This window comes from Rhinichthys klamathensis, unplaced genomic scaffold (assembly GCF_029890125.1).
Source record: "Rhinichthys klamathensis goyatoka isolate OS25496 unplaced genomic scaffold, OSU_Roscu_1.1 h1tg000021l_1, whole genome shotgun sequence".
Lineage (NCBI taxonomy): Eukaryota > Metazoa > Chordata > Actinopteri > Cypriniformes > Leuciscidae > Rhinichthys > Rhinichthys klamathensis.
The window spans coordinates 2,679,454-2,699,076 of NW_026606572.1; the positions used below are offsets into that span (position 1 = coordinate 2,679,454).

Consider the following 19,623-nt stretch of genomic DNA (forward strand, 5'->3'; position numbering starts at 1 on the left):
TTAGCAATAGTGTAAACATTCTTTATTCATATGAAAATATCCTAAATCGCACGGAAATCACACACAAACCATATTTACTCGAAATCGTGCATTTAGTTTCTTTCAGGTGAAGAGATGTGTCACGGAGGTCAGAATGAGGAACACAGCATACACAGGAGCGTCACGTTGAACCACGTGAGATGATTGACAGCTGTATAGCCAATAAGAGAGCACTGAGATCATAACTGACGCAGACGCTGGCGGGTGATTGCATGTATGTCAACACAAATAAACCGGAGAAGACGTGAATGACTGCTTTATGAGTGATGATTTCTATTCAAAATAACAAACTTTACAGATTAATAATTTTGCTCTCCTGTCATAAATTAAGAAATTAATGTCACTGCAAACCAGTTTTATAACAGTGGTCAACTATTGAAGCTGGAGTCTTAAATCTTTCTAATGATGCTCGTTTGTCCAGTTCAAATAAGTAAGAGTGTGATGTTTTAACGAATAATGAATTTTGAACAACAATAATCTGGGGCCGTCTGTGATCTTTGCCGCGAAAGGGGTTAAATGAGTGTTTTTGGTGATCCAGTTCGGTTTGTGGCGCTGAAACAGAAAACTAGGGTCCTGAAACTGCGGTCCTAGAACTGGGGTCCTGAAACTGCAGCCTCCGGTTGTGCAGAAATACCCTTCTCGTCAGGTTAAGCTTGAGCTCTAGGAAGAACACTGAGAATATGCGGCCGGGCTCTGCTATTTCATAACACTGTCTAGACCGGACAAAGACACTAGAACCCATTATAATCAGTGATACAACACTGGATGCGACACAATGCTACACGACACAACAAAACCCCGACAGTAAACTGATGCCTCACTCTATTTCTGACGTACTCCGAGCTCTTGCGCTACTTCTGTTATGAAGGACAAATGGACTTGCAATGGTCTGTCATGTCCAGTGTAGACAGATGTAATGGTCTCGTCCAGTTTAAACCATAGACAGTAAAAGAAATGGACAGAGCGATCTCATTGGAACTCAGTTGAGACAGTTGAAGCCCACTCTTAGCGATTTTTGAGAACTTCCGTTCCTGACGCGCAGACTCAGACCGACTCAAACTAAGCTTGATGACGTGAGCAACCTGTCTGACAGACGTTAATCTTCTAGTAGCTGTGCGTGGAAACTGCCAACGTTAATCTTGCAGAGACGGGGAACTTGAGCAAAGAGTTATTTGGCGTGAGTGAGCAGGAGTAAGTATTCCGTTGCTTTTATGGACTCATTATCTATGGTCTTCTCCCTTGACGGGACGTCCCCCCGATTGCCTGCGAGCTTCTCCTCCTGTCTGTACGGTAATTTCTGTACAGCGCGACAGAGAGTCGAGTGGTTATGACGCAATCGTTAGCCTATTTTTACTAAATCTGTTTCTACGGGGCCATAATGTAACATAGAAGGTAATGGAGCCCTTTATACATTGTCGTGTTTCTTTAGAAATAAATAATGGACAAATGGAGTCTTTAAACGCCTCAGATGTAAAGTTATTCGCTGTCAAAGTGACGCCAAAATGAATTGGAGTCAATGGAAATGCTAACGCAAGTGAAGTTCTGCTACAACATGGCGGCACCCGGCCGGCTTCAACTTCCGGTCGATGGATTACCCCCTTGGTTTGCGGTGTAAGCGTCAGTATTTCAGATTCTGGTGTGCTGATATTTGTGTGCGGCCCAACTTACCCATCCTTCAAACACTCTCTGACATTACACTCACTGCATGTGCAACTGCCCCACAGACCTTTAGTGGGGATGACAAAAGCATAATGACATAATACTTAACAATTAGTTAATAGTCATGTGCCTCAACAAGTAAAGTCATAACATAATGATACCTTTGCAAATCATTAGCTAATGATTAATTAAAGCAGACAACTGGAAGTTGAAGTGCATAGCGTTGACTAATTGTGGTAATTAACACATTCATTTACACTATTAGTTAATAAAATATGTTATTAAGGAATTAATACATGATGACACATTTAATTAATAGCAATTCATTTATTACTTAATCTATTAATCATAGACTCTTTATTAGTTGCTGATGCAGTAATTAATTAATGGTTGTTCTTCATGAGTCATACATTAACTCATGATTATCTGTGCATTAGTTAAGTATGAATTAATGCATATTAGAGCACCCTATTGTAAAGTGTTACCGTTTGTAACTAAAGTAGTAAGTAATTAAGTAGTAAGCCTAACTGAAATGGTTGAACTGCTCTGCTGCTGGAGCACTAAAATAATGTTCTGGCAGGAGATGGGAAAGTAAATTTGTAAAATGATGTGATAAGAGAATATTCAGTTCAGTTCGGTAATCATCTGGTGTGTTCTTGAGACTCATAGCCAGGACACTGATAAAAAACTGAACAGGTTGCTTTACAAACTTAAGTGGTTACTTTGATGGTAAGTCTCCCCCATCTCTTTGACTTTTTTTAAAAGCTAAGTGCGTTCAGTTTATACTTGTGAATACTAACCTAAATAGGTTATAGCTATCCTTTGAAACATTTTAATTTCACTCCATTTAATTTTTGGTTTGGATAGGCCAGACATTTAAATACTTCAATTTGACATTCAAAATACGTTTGACATAGTAGCCTATACTCTACATTCAGAATCAGTACATCTTTTTTTTAAATAATTAACTAATTGAAAGAACGGATAATATCTAATTGAAAATTATAAAATATTACAGCACCATAGCTAGGCCTACATTATTTTGAGGCAGTTTGCACACATGGTGGCGCTATAGGACTGTACCAACTATTGTGTTAACTGCATTAAAGTTGCACTAGTCAAGGTTTAAATGTGTACAACTCCAGTACTCCAGACACACTCATTGCACACTAACAATTTTTGCAATGTTAACATTTTAATCTAATGTGTGGGTGTAGCTTTAATGTTGTTATTGCACTATATTTCACCTTGGGTAAAACGCATTATTATTAAGTCTTACTATACTCTCTCTCTCTCTCTCTCTCTCTCTCTCTCTCTCTCTCTCTCTCTCTCTCTCTCTCTCTCTCTCTCTCTCTCTCTCTCTCTCTCTCGCTATTCTCTAATGCTATTACTGTGGCTTATGCAGCCTTCAGTAACATATTAATTAAATAATAACCCTGTTAAACTAGACTACACGCGTACAATAATTATCCTAGACAAGTTTATGGACGGGTTTCTCTAGTCCTCAGCAGGGCACTTTGTTCGTCACCTCAAAAACATTTTCGGAATCTTTCAACAACTTTTAAAACACACCTGCATTATATGCGAATAAATTAGTAATACTGACGGTATGTTATTCTGTCTTTATGAAACCCTTACCTCAGATAAAGACAAGAAAAAAACAGACACGTACGTGTCTACAATGGGTTAATCTACAGTTGACGTCTCTCGGTTGAGAGTCCCTCACAGGCGCTAAATCTGAAGAGCACTTCAAAGAGGGATTCACATCACCACACACATACACATTCACAAATCAAACTACAGACGAACCAACTAAGATATTGAGCTTTTGGTCAAAGATCGACTCTACTTTGGGGCTGTATAAAACTTTAATCAGAACAAACTGCCATAAACAAGAAGACACACGGCGGACTGCGCGAGCGAGCACTCGCATCAATCACGCAAAATGCTGCGAGGCTTCACACCGTCGCACTGATCGGACTCGGCGCGTTTCGTAAGTCATCGCTGCGTTCCGTCGCCACTCGGACACTACTTTCCAATACAAATCTATCTAAAAGCAGCCTTTCCTGTCCCGAGCACATTTATCAGTATCACTGACGCCTGTGGGACCTTCTCCAGCTGTGCCATCATAAACCCCGCTGGTTACCGTCACTTTTCAACATGATCAACACCTTTTGCCAAGGGTAAGCAAACAGTTTGCTTTATGGAATATGATGCCATTCAACACTTCAGACAGTAATCTTCTGATAAACGCATTCATTTTCGTGTCATTTTTTTTTAAATTCAGGTAGTTGAGAGCAATGGCACCTTCTTGTAAACCCTGTGAATTGGATATTTGCTTCTCCCACCCCAAGTAAGAGTCAAAGACAATTTTCTGTAGTCAAGATGCAGATTGTTTCGGCTGTTTTGCTCCTGTTCTGTTTTCACAAGGTGAGTACCATTCTGTCCATTTACACATAACCTATATGAAAACTGTATGCAATTATGTGCAAACTTTAAGCAAATGTACTGTAAAGAACAGAATACTTATAGAATTTTTCAGTTAAATACTTATAGAATATTTCAGTTAAACTAGTTAATTTAAATAAAATAATAGTACAGTATCTGCGTAATTCTGGTGGACGATTCGATCATTATCCATAGTCTTTTCAGTCTCTTTTAATTCTATTTGCTTTTCTTGGTAGAAAGTAGAAATACACATTTACCAACTTTTTATTTCTCTCATGCATACTGTTGCATTAAACTTTATATTGGAATCACATAACAGCATACTTTTGTTTCAGCTGATGTGATAGATCTTAATTTGATTTAACTAAGCAATGAAGTCAATTCAATGTTGAAAATAAATGTTAACTACATAAAGCAAGGATTTATTCAACTTTAAGAGCTTAGGAACGTTGAATTAGTACCACTTTGAATGCTGTACTGAGAAAAAAGGACAAATATTGGAAGACACAGATGCAAGTGTGGATGTATAGCAGATAAAACAAAAGAATATTACATGTAGCTCATGAACCATCTTATTCTCGACTGAGTCTAACTTTGCACATTAAATATTTTCTATTCATAGAGAAAAAGCAAGGATGTGTATTGTGTAGCCTATTATTCATTCTTCGATTTTTGGTCTTGTTTTTATATAAATAAGATTGTGATGAGAAGGCTAGTCACTTTTGGAGAAAAATAATTCAGTCATTTTATTGCAGAAAACTCTGACTGGTAATATAGATGGTTTCTAAAACACTTCAAAATTATCAGTGTCACAAAACTGCATACAAACATCCTTTTCAGTTAGATGCATTTATGAAGAAATCCAACCTTGCACATAATAATTTTTCAAATTTGGCTGTCCGTTGCATTCGGCTGTACCTATGGGAATGGCTTCTGTCTATGAGTACATCCACTTTTGTACAATCCTCCAAAGGCAGCGTCCCAATGGATTAGAGTCCCTACAGTCTCTCTCTCTCTCTCTTACTACACACACACACTCACACACACACACACAGTGATTCAAATACTGGAGAAGTAGCCCAGCATCTGTGCAGCTCCCTGGGGACAGATAAGAGGGTCAGAGCCTACACACTAGTAACTATTCATTCCATGACATCTGCTGCAGTCAACCTCTGAGAGCAGGACAGAGAACAATGTGATCAGCACTAAATCCACTTGCGCACAACGGCACGACTCTATTGTTTAGACACATTTGCTTTCATTCCTCATCTTTGTGTAATGATTGTTCTCTGCATGGCTGAAGTTCAGCGCAGTTGGCCTTTGCTGCCAGAGCGCCGCTCTCTTCAACACCCCCTTCTGCTGCTCGCCGTTGTGCTTTGCTCTTGTTCATAGATAAGATGCATAACAGCCATCAATCTGTGCTCAAGATTTTCCAGAGCACTGCTTTGCTGATTGAAAGAAGAGATGATGAGTAATTTAGGAAGGTGGTGTGTGATGTCCATACAACTAACTCTAACAGCACACAGATGTTTGTTCACTCAAACGCTTATATGATGTTGGTCTGTAAGAATACCACAGAAATGTCTGTCAGTTTAATGTCCTCACAGTTATTTCAATATGAAACTCTGCCTCAGCCGAAATCTCAACTCAGAGGGCGCGTTTGAATACGCAGACTTCAATGGTTTATGGAGAGCAAATTTAAAGCCGGAATAATGATTCGCAGTGAATTCCCTATCGCGAGGTCGTCCAGCTCTCCCGCTGTCTTTGTGCGCAATTAGCTTTGATTTCATTATTTATTTACTGGAGGAAAACTAGCGGTGGAGAATTTACTAAAAATGTACAGTGCTCGGATTAGGAGCCACGCTTTAATCTTATGCCTCTGATAATGCCGCATGGCCTGATTGATTAGTTTTTCAGGAAGCTTATGTCAGAAAAACTAATCCGTCTTTGGATTGTGCCAGCCGTGTAAGGTTCTCCGCTCTGGTGCTGTATCACGGAGGCGAATTACAGAGCTGCTGGGCTGTGATAAGGCCCTCGTCTCTTTCACACACCCGTCCCCCTGGACAATAAAAACGCTGTTTATATTCTTCAGAACCTGCTGCAGCCCGAGTCTTCACATCAAGCCCTCCCTGGATTTGCCATGTGAGGGGAGAACGTACATCGGGCTCTCAAAATTGGGCTGAGGACACCAAATGAGAGGAAAAAAGCATAACCAGAATGGAGTCGTGAAATGTGTTTGTAGGTCCAGTAACCCAGAAATTCCTGCGAGAGAGATTACATGAGGGTTTCAGTGAGTGCGTCTGTAAATATGAGCGTTTCGCTTTAGATTGGCATTATCAGCGCTGGGCTTATACACCAGTGATGTGTATCTGTGTCTATATTGGGGTCATTGTTGCTTTCCAGAAGCCTGGCCTCAGTAATCCCTCATAAACAATGATGTCTGTGACATTTACCGTTCTAAGCAGGGATGTTGGGTGGTGTGCACTTTCTCGTGTTTGTTAATTTCATGTGGAAAAACACAGGAATCTAAGAGCAGGTGCCATTTACATGTTGCCATCGTTTTTAGTTTGCTGTTGGTTTTCATAGTTGGTTTTCAAGTTATCTACTTTTCATCTAGACACATTTATTGTGAATGAATAATGACAGATTTTATTTGATAGATTTTCTTGACAGAACATGTATGGAAACATGGTGATCAAACTCAGTGATTTAAGATGACTGTTTCTCACCACTCCAGTGATCATAATAATAATACAATTATTATTATTATTGATTTAGAAAGACTGCAAGAATTAGCCTGCAGTGCAATTGTTGGCCTTGGAAACTTGGAAAAAAACTTGGAAACTTTGTGTTAATTTCAAATGGAATTTCATAAATTGGTATTCATTTATTACTATAGAAATCTAAAAATGAAAGTTGTTGTTTTGGCTCATTGGTCACTTGAACTGCAGATAGTTACTCTAAAAGGTTTACAAGTGCAATCTTAAATGTGTGTCTCGCACATTAGACAGTTTATGGTAATGTCATTTGTCAAAGTTTCTGACTTTTATTTTTGCCATGGAATTAATGCCAGGGTCATCCATTACCTGAGATATAAAATCAATGCTTTTCCACTTATGGGCTGGAAACTGTGATTTCAGAGTGTTCCAGAGCTGAAGGACAGGCCTGTATATTTCAGGCTTTATATCATGATAGATGTGTTGTGTAGCTTCTCTGTCCTTCCAAACCTGTATTATGACTTTCTTTCTTCTGCAGAATGCAAAAGACGTTTTTTTGAAGAATGCTCTTTAGCTTTCACTGTACGGACAAAAAAAAAACAATAAAAAAAAAACACTAAGACATTTTTCAAAGTTTTTTTTTTTTTTGTGCTACAAAGAAGAAATCATACAGGTTTGGAAGGACATTAAATGAATAAAGGTGATTAAATGATGACAAATTTTAAATTTTCGTTTTGGGTGAACTATCTCTTTAAGTCTGCAGATTTAGTATTTATTATTCATGTTAAAATATTAAATCGTTTTTTCTCATTTCAATGAATCTCTATTTGAGCATTCAGCTATTTCACATCTCCGTCATATTTCCTTTACCTTCATTTTTTAATTCATCCTGTTGTCTCTTGTTTTGTCACTCTGATGTGAGGATTCCAGCCCGACTTTCTATATGAAATATCATATCTATAGGAAGCCAAAAAAAGGCTTCTTCTTTTTTTTCTGCTGCTGCTGCTGCTTCATTGTATTCAAAAGAGACTGGTATGTCTGAAAACAGTTAGGATTCATCCTAATCAAAGAACAGAGACATCTGTACTGTCAGTTGTAATGCTGCGCTGACAGGAAGGGCTGCTGCATATGCTTCTCACTATTTATATTTGTATGATCTTCATCCAAAGCAAAGAGGGAAATTAAGATGGAACATCAGAAGTGCTCCCAATCAGAAAGCTTGAAGTGCTGCGAACATTTTCATGCACGTTTTCTCCCGATACTTTCTCTCCAGTCCAGTGTTGTCTTTGCATGTGAAACTTGTGATCATAGCTGTTATTCTTGCTGAGGAAATGTCAAACACATTTGTAGGAACAAAGATCAGACAGATGGATATAATGGGATTGTAGAGGTGTTGATGGGATGATAGTTAGTACACCAGCAGAGTGTGGAACAAAGAACCGACAGGTATTAAAGGGGAAAGAAAGAATAAGAATCACTTCTCACCCAACAGTCCTGATCTTATTAACAGGTTATATGCAAACCTGCATATAACCTGTTAATGCAATACAATAGCACCTTGTCTGACTCCAAAATGCAATACAATAGCACCTTGTCTGACTCCATTTATGTTGGTCCTTAATGGTTTTTCACATTTTTTTTTAACAGCTTGATCCCACAGTTTTTGACATATTTAGGGTGTTAACACATGCAAATAATTAACCACGTTTAAAGCTGTTAACGCATTTATTCAATTTGACATTATAACTGTTTCATTTTGTTAACGCGCTAAGAACTAAGAACTGTACGCGCTCCAAAATCTTATTTAGCCTATAGATAAAAATAAGTAACTAAAATAATTTACATTTCATAATTCTAGATGTTTTAAGAGCTGAATATTCTTCAGGGATTCCACTCTTTTTAACCAATTCATTTCCATGACTTTTATATTAACTGACTTGGCCAAACAAGAAACGTTTTTCTTTATAAAAATGCCCCTGGCATTTGAATTAATTTATTGACTTTTCCAGGTCTAGAAATAACGCTTTTAAAATTAGGCTACCCCATACAGCAAGCAATAGCCGTCATTTCACCGTCTAGGGTTAACTATAGACCCGATATAGTCCGACTATGAGTAACCCACTTCTAGCCAAAATAACCTTGAATTTTTTAATTATTTTGTTTTCGTTTTTGCCAAAATAACTTGCAAGATATATGATATTCCATCATGTAAGCAAAGTCAACGGTAATTACAAGGGGTTTGGTTTCATTTCTTTGACATGTTATCTAGTTGATGACTAGTCTATTCTTGGGTTATGGTTAGACGTCTATTACATTTTCACAGACAGTCCAAATTTTGCCTTGTTTTAGCCTAGACGTCAGGGCTGTGTTTGGACGGCTATTAGACATTTTTTTTAAATGCAAAATTGCTTGCTGGGTAGGAACCCTGGTTCTTCAAAGAAAAAAAAATGTTGTTTAACTAAAAATAAATTTAGTTTTGAAGTTTGCTTAGGCCCCCTATCGGCCCCGGCCCCCTGGTTGAGAACCACTGCTCTAGGACACTTAAAGGCCGTTCACACCAAGGACTTTAACTATAAAGATAACTATAATGATATTAAAGTCCACAATATCGCTATATGTATTATTAGCATGCACTGTCATTTTGTCATTTGCCACTTTAAAGATCAAGCTCTTTAAGCAGATTCTGATTGTTTGTCAATGTTTTTATCGTTCATCAGCTGGAAAGTGATTCCAATGATATTGTTTCTCTATGCCGTTATCATAGTTCTGGTGTGACTGTGGACTCTGCTTTTCTTTTATATTTAGAATTATATTTAGAACTATATCTTTATCATTACGGTTATATGGGCATTTAGTTGCTGTTACTAAAAGGATTCAATCTTTTTTCTTTTTTTTTTATAATGTACTATTTAGTTATGATGCATAATGATGCATAATCACAAAATTACTCCCTTACCATATTACCCAGCAGAGAAAGTGAAAGTACTGAAATACTACTGGCACATCTGTGGGTTTTCTTCTTATTATTTTATTTATCTTATCTAAATCACGTGTATGAAATAGATTGGAGTTTTGACATGTTCCGAATTAAAATTTAAATGCAGTTACGTTAATATGGCATACAAATGTTAAAGCACACATTTCATTGGCCTCACATCACTTTAATTGGAAGTCATTGAAAGCGACCGTACCTCTGATTGGCTACAGGTCTGACCGGATGATTTAAGGGTCCGGTGCCTAAGGCAGCCATGCATGAGCGTTTGGCTCTGTAAGGGTCAGGTGCTAATGGCAGCGGGGATTATATGGCATTAGACATGCAGCACAGCGTACAGTTCAGCGATCAGTCCCGGCTGAGGGTGAGATTTCTCTCTTTGATCCTCTCCGCTGAAAACCTGCCATTTGTTAGCAGCCCGGCTCTTGATTAAGAGTGATGGGTTTCGGGTTTGCGGCTGTTTCACCCATCAGGGTAGCAATCTATTCTGCAGCCGTGTGTAGACTCAGGACCCCACCTGCCTCCTCAAGGCCTTTGGGCCCTTCTCTTGAAACTGCTCTTTGTGTGAATCATTACAAATGAAATGCCCTGTAACACCACACAGGAGAAACAGTGGGGAGACAAAGAGAGAGAGGCAAAGAAAGGAATAAAACGACAGAGACTTTGGGGAGGAACAGGAAGCTGGAAAGGTGTAATGGAGAGGCAGCTGCTGCCATGTTCAGTACTGTTTAACAAGAAACTGCAGTTCGATTGCATTATGGGTGCCTTGGCTTAAACAAAATGCTCTTATATGTGTGTAGTATATACATTTTGGTCTGGATAATTGTGTGGTGTGTATTTGATGACACAGCATGCTTAGATGTGTTTTATTACAGAACATCATGAGTAGGTTTAGATGAGCTCAGATGGTTGACCCACTAGACCCACAAGAATCGTTCAGGTTTGAATCAGATCCCATATCCCCCCTCTCTCTCTCCCTTCATTTTTTTTGTCTGTTCTTTAAAGTAATGTAGAAAAAAAAAAAGCCTATAAATAAATTTCAATGTTATCCCACTTGAACTATGCATTAAAACAATACAATAACAATAAAAAAAAAAACAATAAAACATACATGTATACGTAAATAAATAAAACTATGTTATATTCCACTACTGGATCCACACAATAGCTATGTCCAAGGAACAGACGGAAATGTGTTTGCATCTAGATTTCAAAGGGTTGCATTTTTGATATGAACATGAACATAGCCTAGACTTGGTTGAGAGAACTACAGTATTATTAGTGTAAAGACTTAAACTTCAGTTTCTCACAAACTATCATATGACTTCAGAAAACATGAAATATGGTGCATAAGTCTTTTATGTTCATTGTTGAACTATGAACTATTTTTTATGTAAAAAAAAAAAAGTATCCTTTTATTTTCCGTGGAAAAAAAAACGCTTAGGTAGAATGGAATGGGTGAGTAAGGATGAGCTGGAATACACCACTGGCCTTTTAAAATCAGATTATAAACCACTATAGGCTTTTATATATTGCCAAAAAAAAAAAAAAAAAAAAAAAGATATAAACAACTGAGGATCACATGCTACCCGACTTTTAAATCGTCCCCAAACACAACTAACCCACGCAGAAAATTTTGCCTCATTAAAAACAATTTGTTCTGAAATCAGCTCAAAATATCTGTCTATTCGAGTCTGTGCCCAACATATACTACACAATTTACTGTGAAATCTGTCAACTCTGTCAACTGTCCAATATCTGCAGACTGGCTCTGACTTTCAGCAACTGGCATCAACTCGTCCAGACTGCAAAACAGGGCAAAAATCTAGGCAGAAGTCGTGTAGTGTATTCCAGCCTTAGTAAAGTAAAGTTTCAAGGAAGAATTCAAGGAAGTAAATTCTCAAAATGAGGTACAAATCACAGCTGCACTACCATGCTGTACAAACAGTCTCTGGGGCTGAGAAATAGGGAGACAGCACAAGAAAGAGAAATGGACGGAAAATGACAAGAAGGTGCAGGTCTGACATCCAAACAGATTCATGCCCCGGGGCTGGAGAGCCATCACAGCCATCAGAGGTGTGCTACCACCAGACGAAGCAAATGCATTTTAACAGCATCCTCATCCATGATCCGCCACTGAGATGTCCCTGACTTCTTAATAACTTTCTAGAGGGCTAGTTCTGGTCACCACGGCAATTACCTTTATGTCAAGCCGTAAAAGATATGTCCACCCCAGGGACTGGCAGACAGCTTGCTCCATAATGCTCATTACAGATGAACGTCTAGACTGATTCTTTTCTCACTTTGTGCATGTCATATTATGATGCTGTCACTATGAAAATCGGCCAGCTATCGGTGTGGGTGACTGACACATTGTACAATACATTACCAAATTACAGATATTTATCAGAGGTTTAAACCATTTAATGTCTGCTTTTATGATATAGATATCTGTATCTATCTACCTGTTCATATACTCATTTTAATTCTTTAATTCAGCAAGGATGCATTAAATTGATCAAAAGTTACAGATTTATATTTCAAATAAATGCTGTTCTTTTGAACTTTCTATTCATCAAAGATTACTGATTTTTTTTTTTCACATTTACAACTAAAAAATGTAAAGCTTCAACTGTTTGATAAACTTTGGTAATAATAATAAATGTTTCTTGAGCACTAAATCAGCATATTAAAATGATTTCTGAAGGATCATGTGACACTGAAGACTGGAGTAATGATGCTGAAAATTTAGCTTTGCCATCAAAGGGACAAATTACATTTTAAAATATATTCAAATAGAAAACAGTTTACACATCTTAAATTGTAATAATATTTCACAAAAATTGATCAAATAAATGCAGCTTTGGTGAGTATAAGAGACTTCTTTCAAAAAAAACAAATGGGGTCATGAATTGAGAAATCTAAATTTCCTTCATATTTTGGCATAAGAGGTTATGGTACTATAAAAATGTCCTGTAAGTTTCAGAACCCAAAACTTCCTTGTTGGTCCAAAAACAGCTTTTATTGAAACCAAGCTCATAATTCAGATTTTTTTAATTGCCTGATTCCACTCGTGTAATGGCGGGGACATTGAAAATTATTTTAATATGCAAAACCCAATCATAGCAGTGGGCGTTTACATCAAAATGCCACACCTATCAAAATGCAGTGTTTGAAAGAGAGGGTCAAAACTAGAAAACACCTTAGTACTTCTAAATTAGGATGATGCTTTTTTATACAAAAATCTTGATAACATAATGAGTGGACCTCAGAGAACATTATAAAATAAAATAAAAATGCTGTTCTTGGCCCATTTAAAAAAATCGCACCGACTCTAAAGTTCTGTACACACACACACACACACACACACACACACACACTGGGTGTCCTTGTTTTATGGGAACTTTCCATAGACATGATTCTTATATGTACAAACTGCTGTTTCTGAAAGAAGAAAATTAAAGGTTAATGTCTGTCTATTACTCTGACTCTATAGCCTTCAGGACAGTACTGTACTTTAGTTAAAGTCTTAATTAACGTTCTTAGATTTTCCCCTTAGCAAACCTTGTATGCCTTACCTCTACCAAAGTCACAGCTTCAGTCCTTCCCTTGAGTTAGACATCAAACATATTACCAAAATATGTGTTGAATTACTGCCACCCTACATGTAGGAGAGAGAGAGAGAGAGAGAGAGAGAGAGAGGATTGGGACTGATTGTCAGCACAACCTTTTAAGTTTTCCTCTCAAGCCAGTAAAGCATTTTATTTTGCCTGTGATCCCTCCACTTGTCACAGCAATTTCCGAAGCTGTTCATCATCCTCTAACTGCTTCCACATTAGTATTATCATCTCCTTGCTGCTTCACCTGAAGTTGTCTCTCACCACATTTTCTCTAAATGTGAATGGTATTCATCTTCCCTTGTCAAGTCATTGAGGTCTGCAAAATGAAAAATGAAGTGAATCACAACCAAGGTAAGAACAGAGATATGAGCGGTCTAGTTTACCGAACATTGTACAAGACCAGGGGGACTCAAAAGTGAATAAATGTTTCATCACAGACAAAAATCTCAATTTCTTTTTTCTCATTTCCATTGAGGGTTATCTTCCAACTTTGTTCATTGGACTTTCTGAAGATGTTGGAAAGTTTCACCTGCAGCCCATAAATTAATTATGGAAATTTACACTGTGTTCTCTCTCTCTCTCTCTCTCTCTCTCTCTGTGTTTTTACGTGGAGGTATTGTCTTAATTAAGTTTTGTGAAGAATGATAGATGAACAAACCCCCCAATCCATGGGAGACACATTGATTTCACATTATACAGGGAACTTTCAAATTACTGGGCTATTACTGGCTGTTTGCATCATTTATAATGTTGTGCATGATGTTCTCTATAGCCATTACACTCTTTGACAACAACATTTTACACCCATCAAAAAGTTTACACAGTCAGTCAGAAATGAATTTAACCATATTTGATAAAGCACAGCCTCTAAAATACTAATATGCTCTGGACCATTTTGGATGGAAATGTCTTCATGAACATAGTCCTTTGCTGACTGAGTTCTCATATGCTGCTGTTAAGCTTACAGCAAGATTAGTAATTATAGAGAAAATACAGGGTTGCTCGTCTGTGCGATTTCAAACAGCCCTACTTTCACATCTGCTTCAGCAAATGATCCTCTCAGCCGTGCCTCAGGATGGCAGCCTGCGCTAATTACCAGCAAAACTAGTTTGGCTTATTTCTACAAATTATTAAGACTTTATCTTAAGTGGACCAGAACTCAATCCTGGAGCAAAAAGGTTATTTGGCACATAGGATCAGAACTGCAGTGTATTGCAGAAATAATTTTGTGTTTACACTTTCGAAAACCCATTGCAGATCATTTGAATGTTTTTTAAACACTAAGAGGTATACACACATATTACCAAGACAAGCATCACATCAGTTTCCCTATGTACTCAAACTACTTAAATATTTGAATGCTAAATACATTGCTTCTATATAACCAACATCTTTCCATTTTATTTAAATGAAGTTTTATATTTCTTCATCATTTCTTATCCTCAATGCTTCAAGGCATTGTAGTTTTATCCCACATTAAAGCCGTTACACAGTCTCCAAAGTACACAGTCTTGTCTTTTTGTCAGATTTTTTGCTTAAAATATAAGTTTGTAATGATGCAATTCACTTCATAGCTGGTTGGTTTTGTTCATGGCTTATAACTCTTAAGCGACTTTCTTTAAAAATCCCTATGGGAAAGAGGAATGTGAAAAACAATTCAACCAAGGCAGCTGAAAAAGTGGACGGGCTCTGTTGCACTGTACTGTTTTATAATAAAGATTATAATGTTAATATTAGGCCTACATATACATATAATATGATGTATTCTCACGTTTGTGTTTTTCTCAGTGTTGTTGGAAGGTCACATGCAGAAGAGTCCATATTCCAGAGGTGGGGCTTGTGGACTGGGGGGAAAATGAGGTGAACCCTTCCCCCAAAAGCGCCAGCCCCCGTGTTCTCAACCCCCTGCGCCTTTTCGCCCGGGGTTCCCCTGGGTTCAAGAGCAACAGGAGGGAGATTACATATTTGGAAAACATTGAGGACTCCTGGGACTGGTTATCTAACCAGACAGATGTCAGAGAGTCGCAGAGCAGGACTAAACGCAGACCCATCGTAAAAACGGGGAAGTTTAAAAAAATGTTCGGCTGGGGTGACTTCAACTCCAACATCAAGACTGTGAAACTAAATCTCCTCATTACAGGCAAGATAGTGGACCACGGCAACGGCACGTTCAGCGTATACTTCCGTCATAATTCAACGGGCCTGGGGAACGTCTCCGTAAGCCTGGTGCCACCTTCCAAGGTGGTGGAGTTTGAGATCGCCCAGCAGTCCACCCTGGAGACGAAGGACTCAAAATCTTTCAACTGTCGTATCGAGTACCAGAAAACGGACCGCAGCAAAAAGACTTCACACTGCAGCTATGACCCATCCAACGTGTGTTACCAAGAGTCCACCCAGAGCCACGTGTCCTGGCTCTGCTCGAAGCCCTTCAAAGTCATATGCATCTACATCGCCTTTTACAGCACTGACTATAAGCTGGTGCAGAAAATCTGCCCAGATTACAACTACCACAGTGACACGCCGTACGCTTCCACAGGTTAAGATCCAGTCCATCCTCCACAGTGGGAATGGTCGACCTCATTTTCACCCTGTGTTTCATCTGATTTAGAAGCAATTCAAATAAATCCAGATGTTTCGCATTAGGCTACATTACTGGCATGTACTTCAACCTCTGCCTTTGCCTTTTGCCTCACACGACATGTGATGGCAAAATTACCGATCAACGTTTTTTTGGGGGTTTAAACGTCCCACATCCCATCCCATGGTTTGAGTTTTGTTGGGGTTAGGGTTAGTTCTGTTGGGAATCTTTCCCAAAAACACCTTTCACTATTTGTCAAGCTAATAAATCACAGACCTACAGAGGACAGAATATAAGTGAAACACCTTTTTATTGTGAGGTTTATGTGTGTTTGTGTGTGTGTTTTGAGCTATGTGTTGGCACTAAATTGTGAAAATCATTTATGCAGTTGTCAAGGTAAATGCGAACGGGTTAAATCATTCAGCAAAGACATCACATACAAATTACTCCTAGTCATTTTGCATTTCACAAAAGATCTATGTGTGAATTGAGATTTGTGTACAATTTCAAAGAGTAATTTGCGATGTCTCACGAGAGAACAATTCATTGGACAGGTGGATTTAGTGAATCTGGCAGCCGGTTAACAACCCTTTGTCATGGTCTCGCCACAGAGATCCACATTTCCAGGCTCTAATTAACATTAATTATAGTGGGAAATTTCACTTACAAACCATGACAGAGGGGACCGAAGCCAAAAACTGAAATTTAGCATGTCAGTCATGTCTCAAACCTCTATTCATGCCAGTGACTTTGGACTGGAATCACACTTTTTCATGTCCTCCATTCCTCGAAAAGTAAAGATGTGTTGGGAGTAAATACAGACATTTATGCAAACGCACATGAAATGCATTATGTGAGTCTGCCTTGTAATGTCTTTCATCATTTAAAACAGTACCTGGAGATCAATTTTTTGTTTGCACATTTTGTCAGTGTGTCACAATGAACCAGTTGAAATGCCATAGTCTGATAATCAGAACTGGAATTCTCAGGTTCCATATGTGTTTTTGTGTGGGTGCCAAACAGATTATGGCCATTTATTTCATTCTCATATCAGGACGACTGATCCGGATCACAGTTCTGCTCGAAGTGAAGAATCAGATGGATTATTAATTGTACTGATACTCTAATTGTCTTGCCACACCACATGAACATTAGCATTAAGAACATGTCGATAAAAAGATAGCTGTTTATAATTGTATTTAGTTTATAATCCTGTGTGCAATTTTGTGAATAGTGTATAAATGTGACTAAAACCGTGTGTATTTTGCCTTTTAATGATGAATTAGTTTCTTTATTCTCTCAATACAGCATTAACAATTTTCCTACGTTTGGTGTTTGACAGTTATATCAAGTAGATGTAGATTTTAGTCATCTGGCTTATCACAGCTTTAGTTTCACAACTGCAAATTGTACGCTTTATGTTTGTCCTCAATATCTGTAATATACAAAAAACGCTCAAGGAAAAGAGCTGCCAGCTTTCTTTTAGCCCTCTATGGTAGGCATTTACACTAAAAAGGTGGTGTAGGATTTACTTTGAAACAATTTTCACTCATAAATTGCTAGTAAGTTTCACAGATATTACAAAGAAACAGCAAGCAGCACATTTAATTAAACATAAATGTTGAAGTAGGACAAAAATAGTATTTTTTTGTAAAACATACCCAATTTTTTTTTTACAACTTTTTAATTGAATTTATTTATACTTCACTATTTCACTAAAAAGAACAAGTTCATTCTCATTCAATAAAGCTATTTATAGAGCACTTCAATGCACCTTCATGTGGGTGACACCAAGAAAAAAAAATCTAAGTTAAGAGACAAAATCAAATGTCAAGTGGCTTAAAACCAGCATATTATTGGTTTCTTTTTCAAATGTCCTTTTATTTCCAACGTTGTAGCAGTTCTTTTTTTCCACTGAAGGAAAAGGATGCTGCCATATAGCAACATTGTACCATAGAGGGTTAATTTATTGCTTTTATTCAATATGTCTGTCACAAAGAAAACCACAAAGCATATCCAGACAGTATATGTGAGATTTGTAGTAAAACATATGCATATTCTCCTTCATTTTTATGACCAGATAAAACACTGGTTCTTCAATCAGTGAAAAATCGTGCAAAATCACATTACCTCTGGATAAAAAAAAACGTTACATCCTGTGATATGTGCTTCGTTTCTTCAAGCTCTAATACATGATCATATTCAATAAAAAGCTTTCTGATGTATAGACTTGTGTTACATTAGTTTATATGCACATGCAAACGATGGACTCTTCCACAAGTGTTAACCTTTTGTTTCTTTCAGGATGGATTGTCATGTTTTTGGTTTTGAACATAGATGGCCTCCTACCACTCGATTCACACAGAAGAAAAGAAAAGAACAAAAGACAAAACTGAATTGTACTATGATGGAAAAAAGAACTGTATGAATCCGCAACGTCTCATTAGCTCAGTGGTGCACTTAAAAATTGTCTTCCAGACAGACAGGAGTGGGAGAGAGGGTTTCTAATAGTGATATGTTATCACAGTTCCCTAGGAGCCGCGGAAAACGGTCGGCATGAAGCGGCATGTTGGCACGGGAAAAAGATGTGTGTTTGATAGCTCAGATTACAGACTGCATGCTGTTCGCTTTAATTAGCCCCTGATTTCCCCATCATGGAGGATGCAAGAACAATACATTGAGACTTCTGCAAAGATTACAATGGTCATGGCACCACAACTTGTGCTGCAGTTATAACATAACACTGCAATGTTTAATCAATCACAAAATGACTTATGTTTAGCAAAATACAATCTGAAATGCAGCTGGATGTCCGGTTGTTTTTTATTGCTCTTTTTGACCATTCCATCACCGCTTTTGAAATGTGTTATTCACAAATAACCAAACCAAAATGTCAAAACATTAGTCATTTTGCAGATGGCATTTCACTTCCTGCGAAACTTAACTCTAACAAGCTACTCAGGATGAGATCATGAAATAATACACTGTTCTTTTTGAAGAAAATCTAATTCCCTGTATAAGGACTGAATTAAACACCAAGTAGTACATAATCCAAAGCAAGAAAAAAAAAAAAAAAATCAGACTGCCAATTGTTAGGAAACTGCTACTGCCAATCTAGAAATTACTTATAAACATCATATTTGATGTATTATAATATATTGTTCAAAAGTTTGGGCTCAGTAAGATTTAAAAAAAAGAAATAAATTATTTTGTTCAGCAAGGATGCATAAAACTGTCATGTCATTTATGTCCAAAAAAAAGCATATATATATATATATATATTTTTTTTTAAGCAGCACAACTGCTTTCAAAATTGATAATAAGAAATGTTTTTGAGCACCAAATCAGCATATTTCTGAAGGATCACGTGACACTGAAGACTGGAGTAATGCCTGCTGCTTTGCCATCACAGAAATGTTTAAATATATTAAAATAGGAAGTGTAATATTTCACAATATATTTATTTTCAGCCTTGGTGAGCATAAGAGACTTGTCTTGAATGGAAGTATAGAATATAAATCATACATAAAACACCACTGAATGCTGAAAAACTTTTTTTTAATGAGTTAA

The 19,623-nt window shown here is 37.5% G+C and overlaps 1 protein-coding gene across 1 annotated transcript; it reads left to right on the forward strand.

Annotated features, from left to right (window-relative positions):
- Positions 1-3,416: 3,416 nt before the first annotated feature.
- Positions 3,417-17,257, forward strand: nxph2a (neurexophilin 2a). The gene is made up of 3 exons (XM_056241683.1): positions 3,417-3,881; positions 3,986-4,128; positions 15,264-17,257. The coding sequence occupies exons 2-3, from the start codon at positions 4,084-4,086 to the stop codon at positions 16,014-16,016; spliced, it is 798 nt and encodes a 265-aa protein (XP_056097658.1). The 5' UTR covers positions 3,417-3,881; positions 3,986-4,083; the 3' UTR covers positions 16,017-17,257.
- Positions 17,258-19,623: the final 2,366 nt, after the last annotated feature.

What these genes read in the sequence shown, in the direction of transcription:
- nxph2a (XM_056241683.1), top strand. Translation starts at nt 4,084, where the DNA reads ATGCAGATTGTTTCGGCTGTTTTGCTCCTGTTCTGTTTTCACAAG. An exon ending in TCCTGTTCTGTTTTCACAAG is followed by an intron (nt 4,129 to 15,263) that starts GTGAGTACCATT and finishes TGTTTTTCTCAG; the next exon opens with TGTTGTTGGAAGGTCACATG.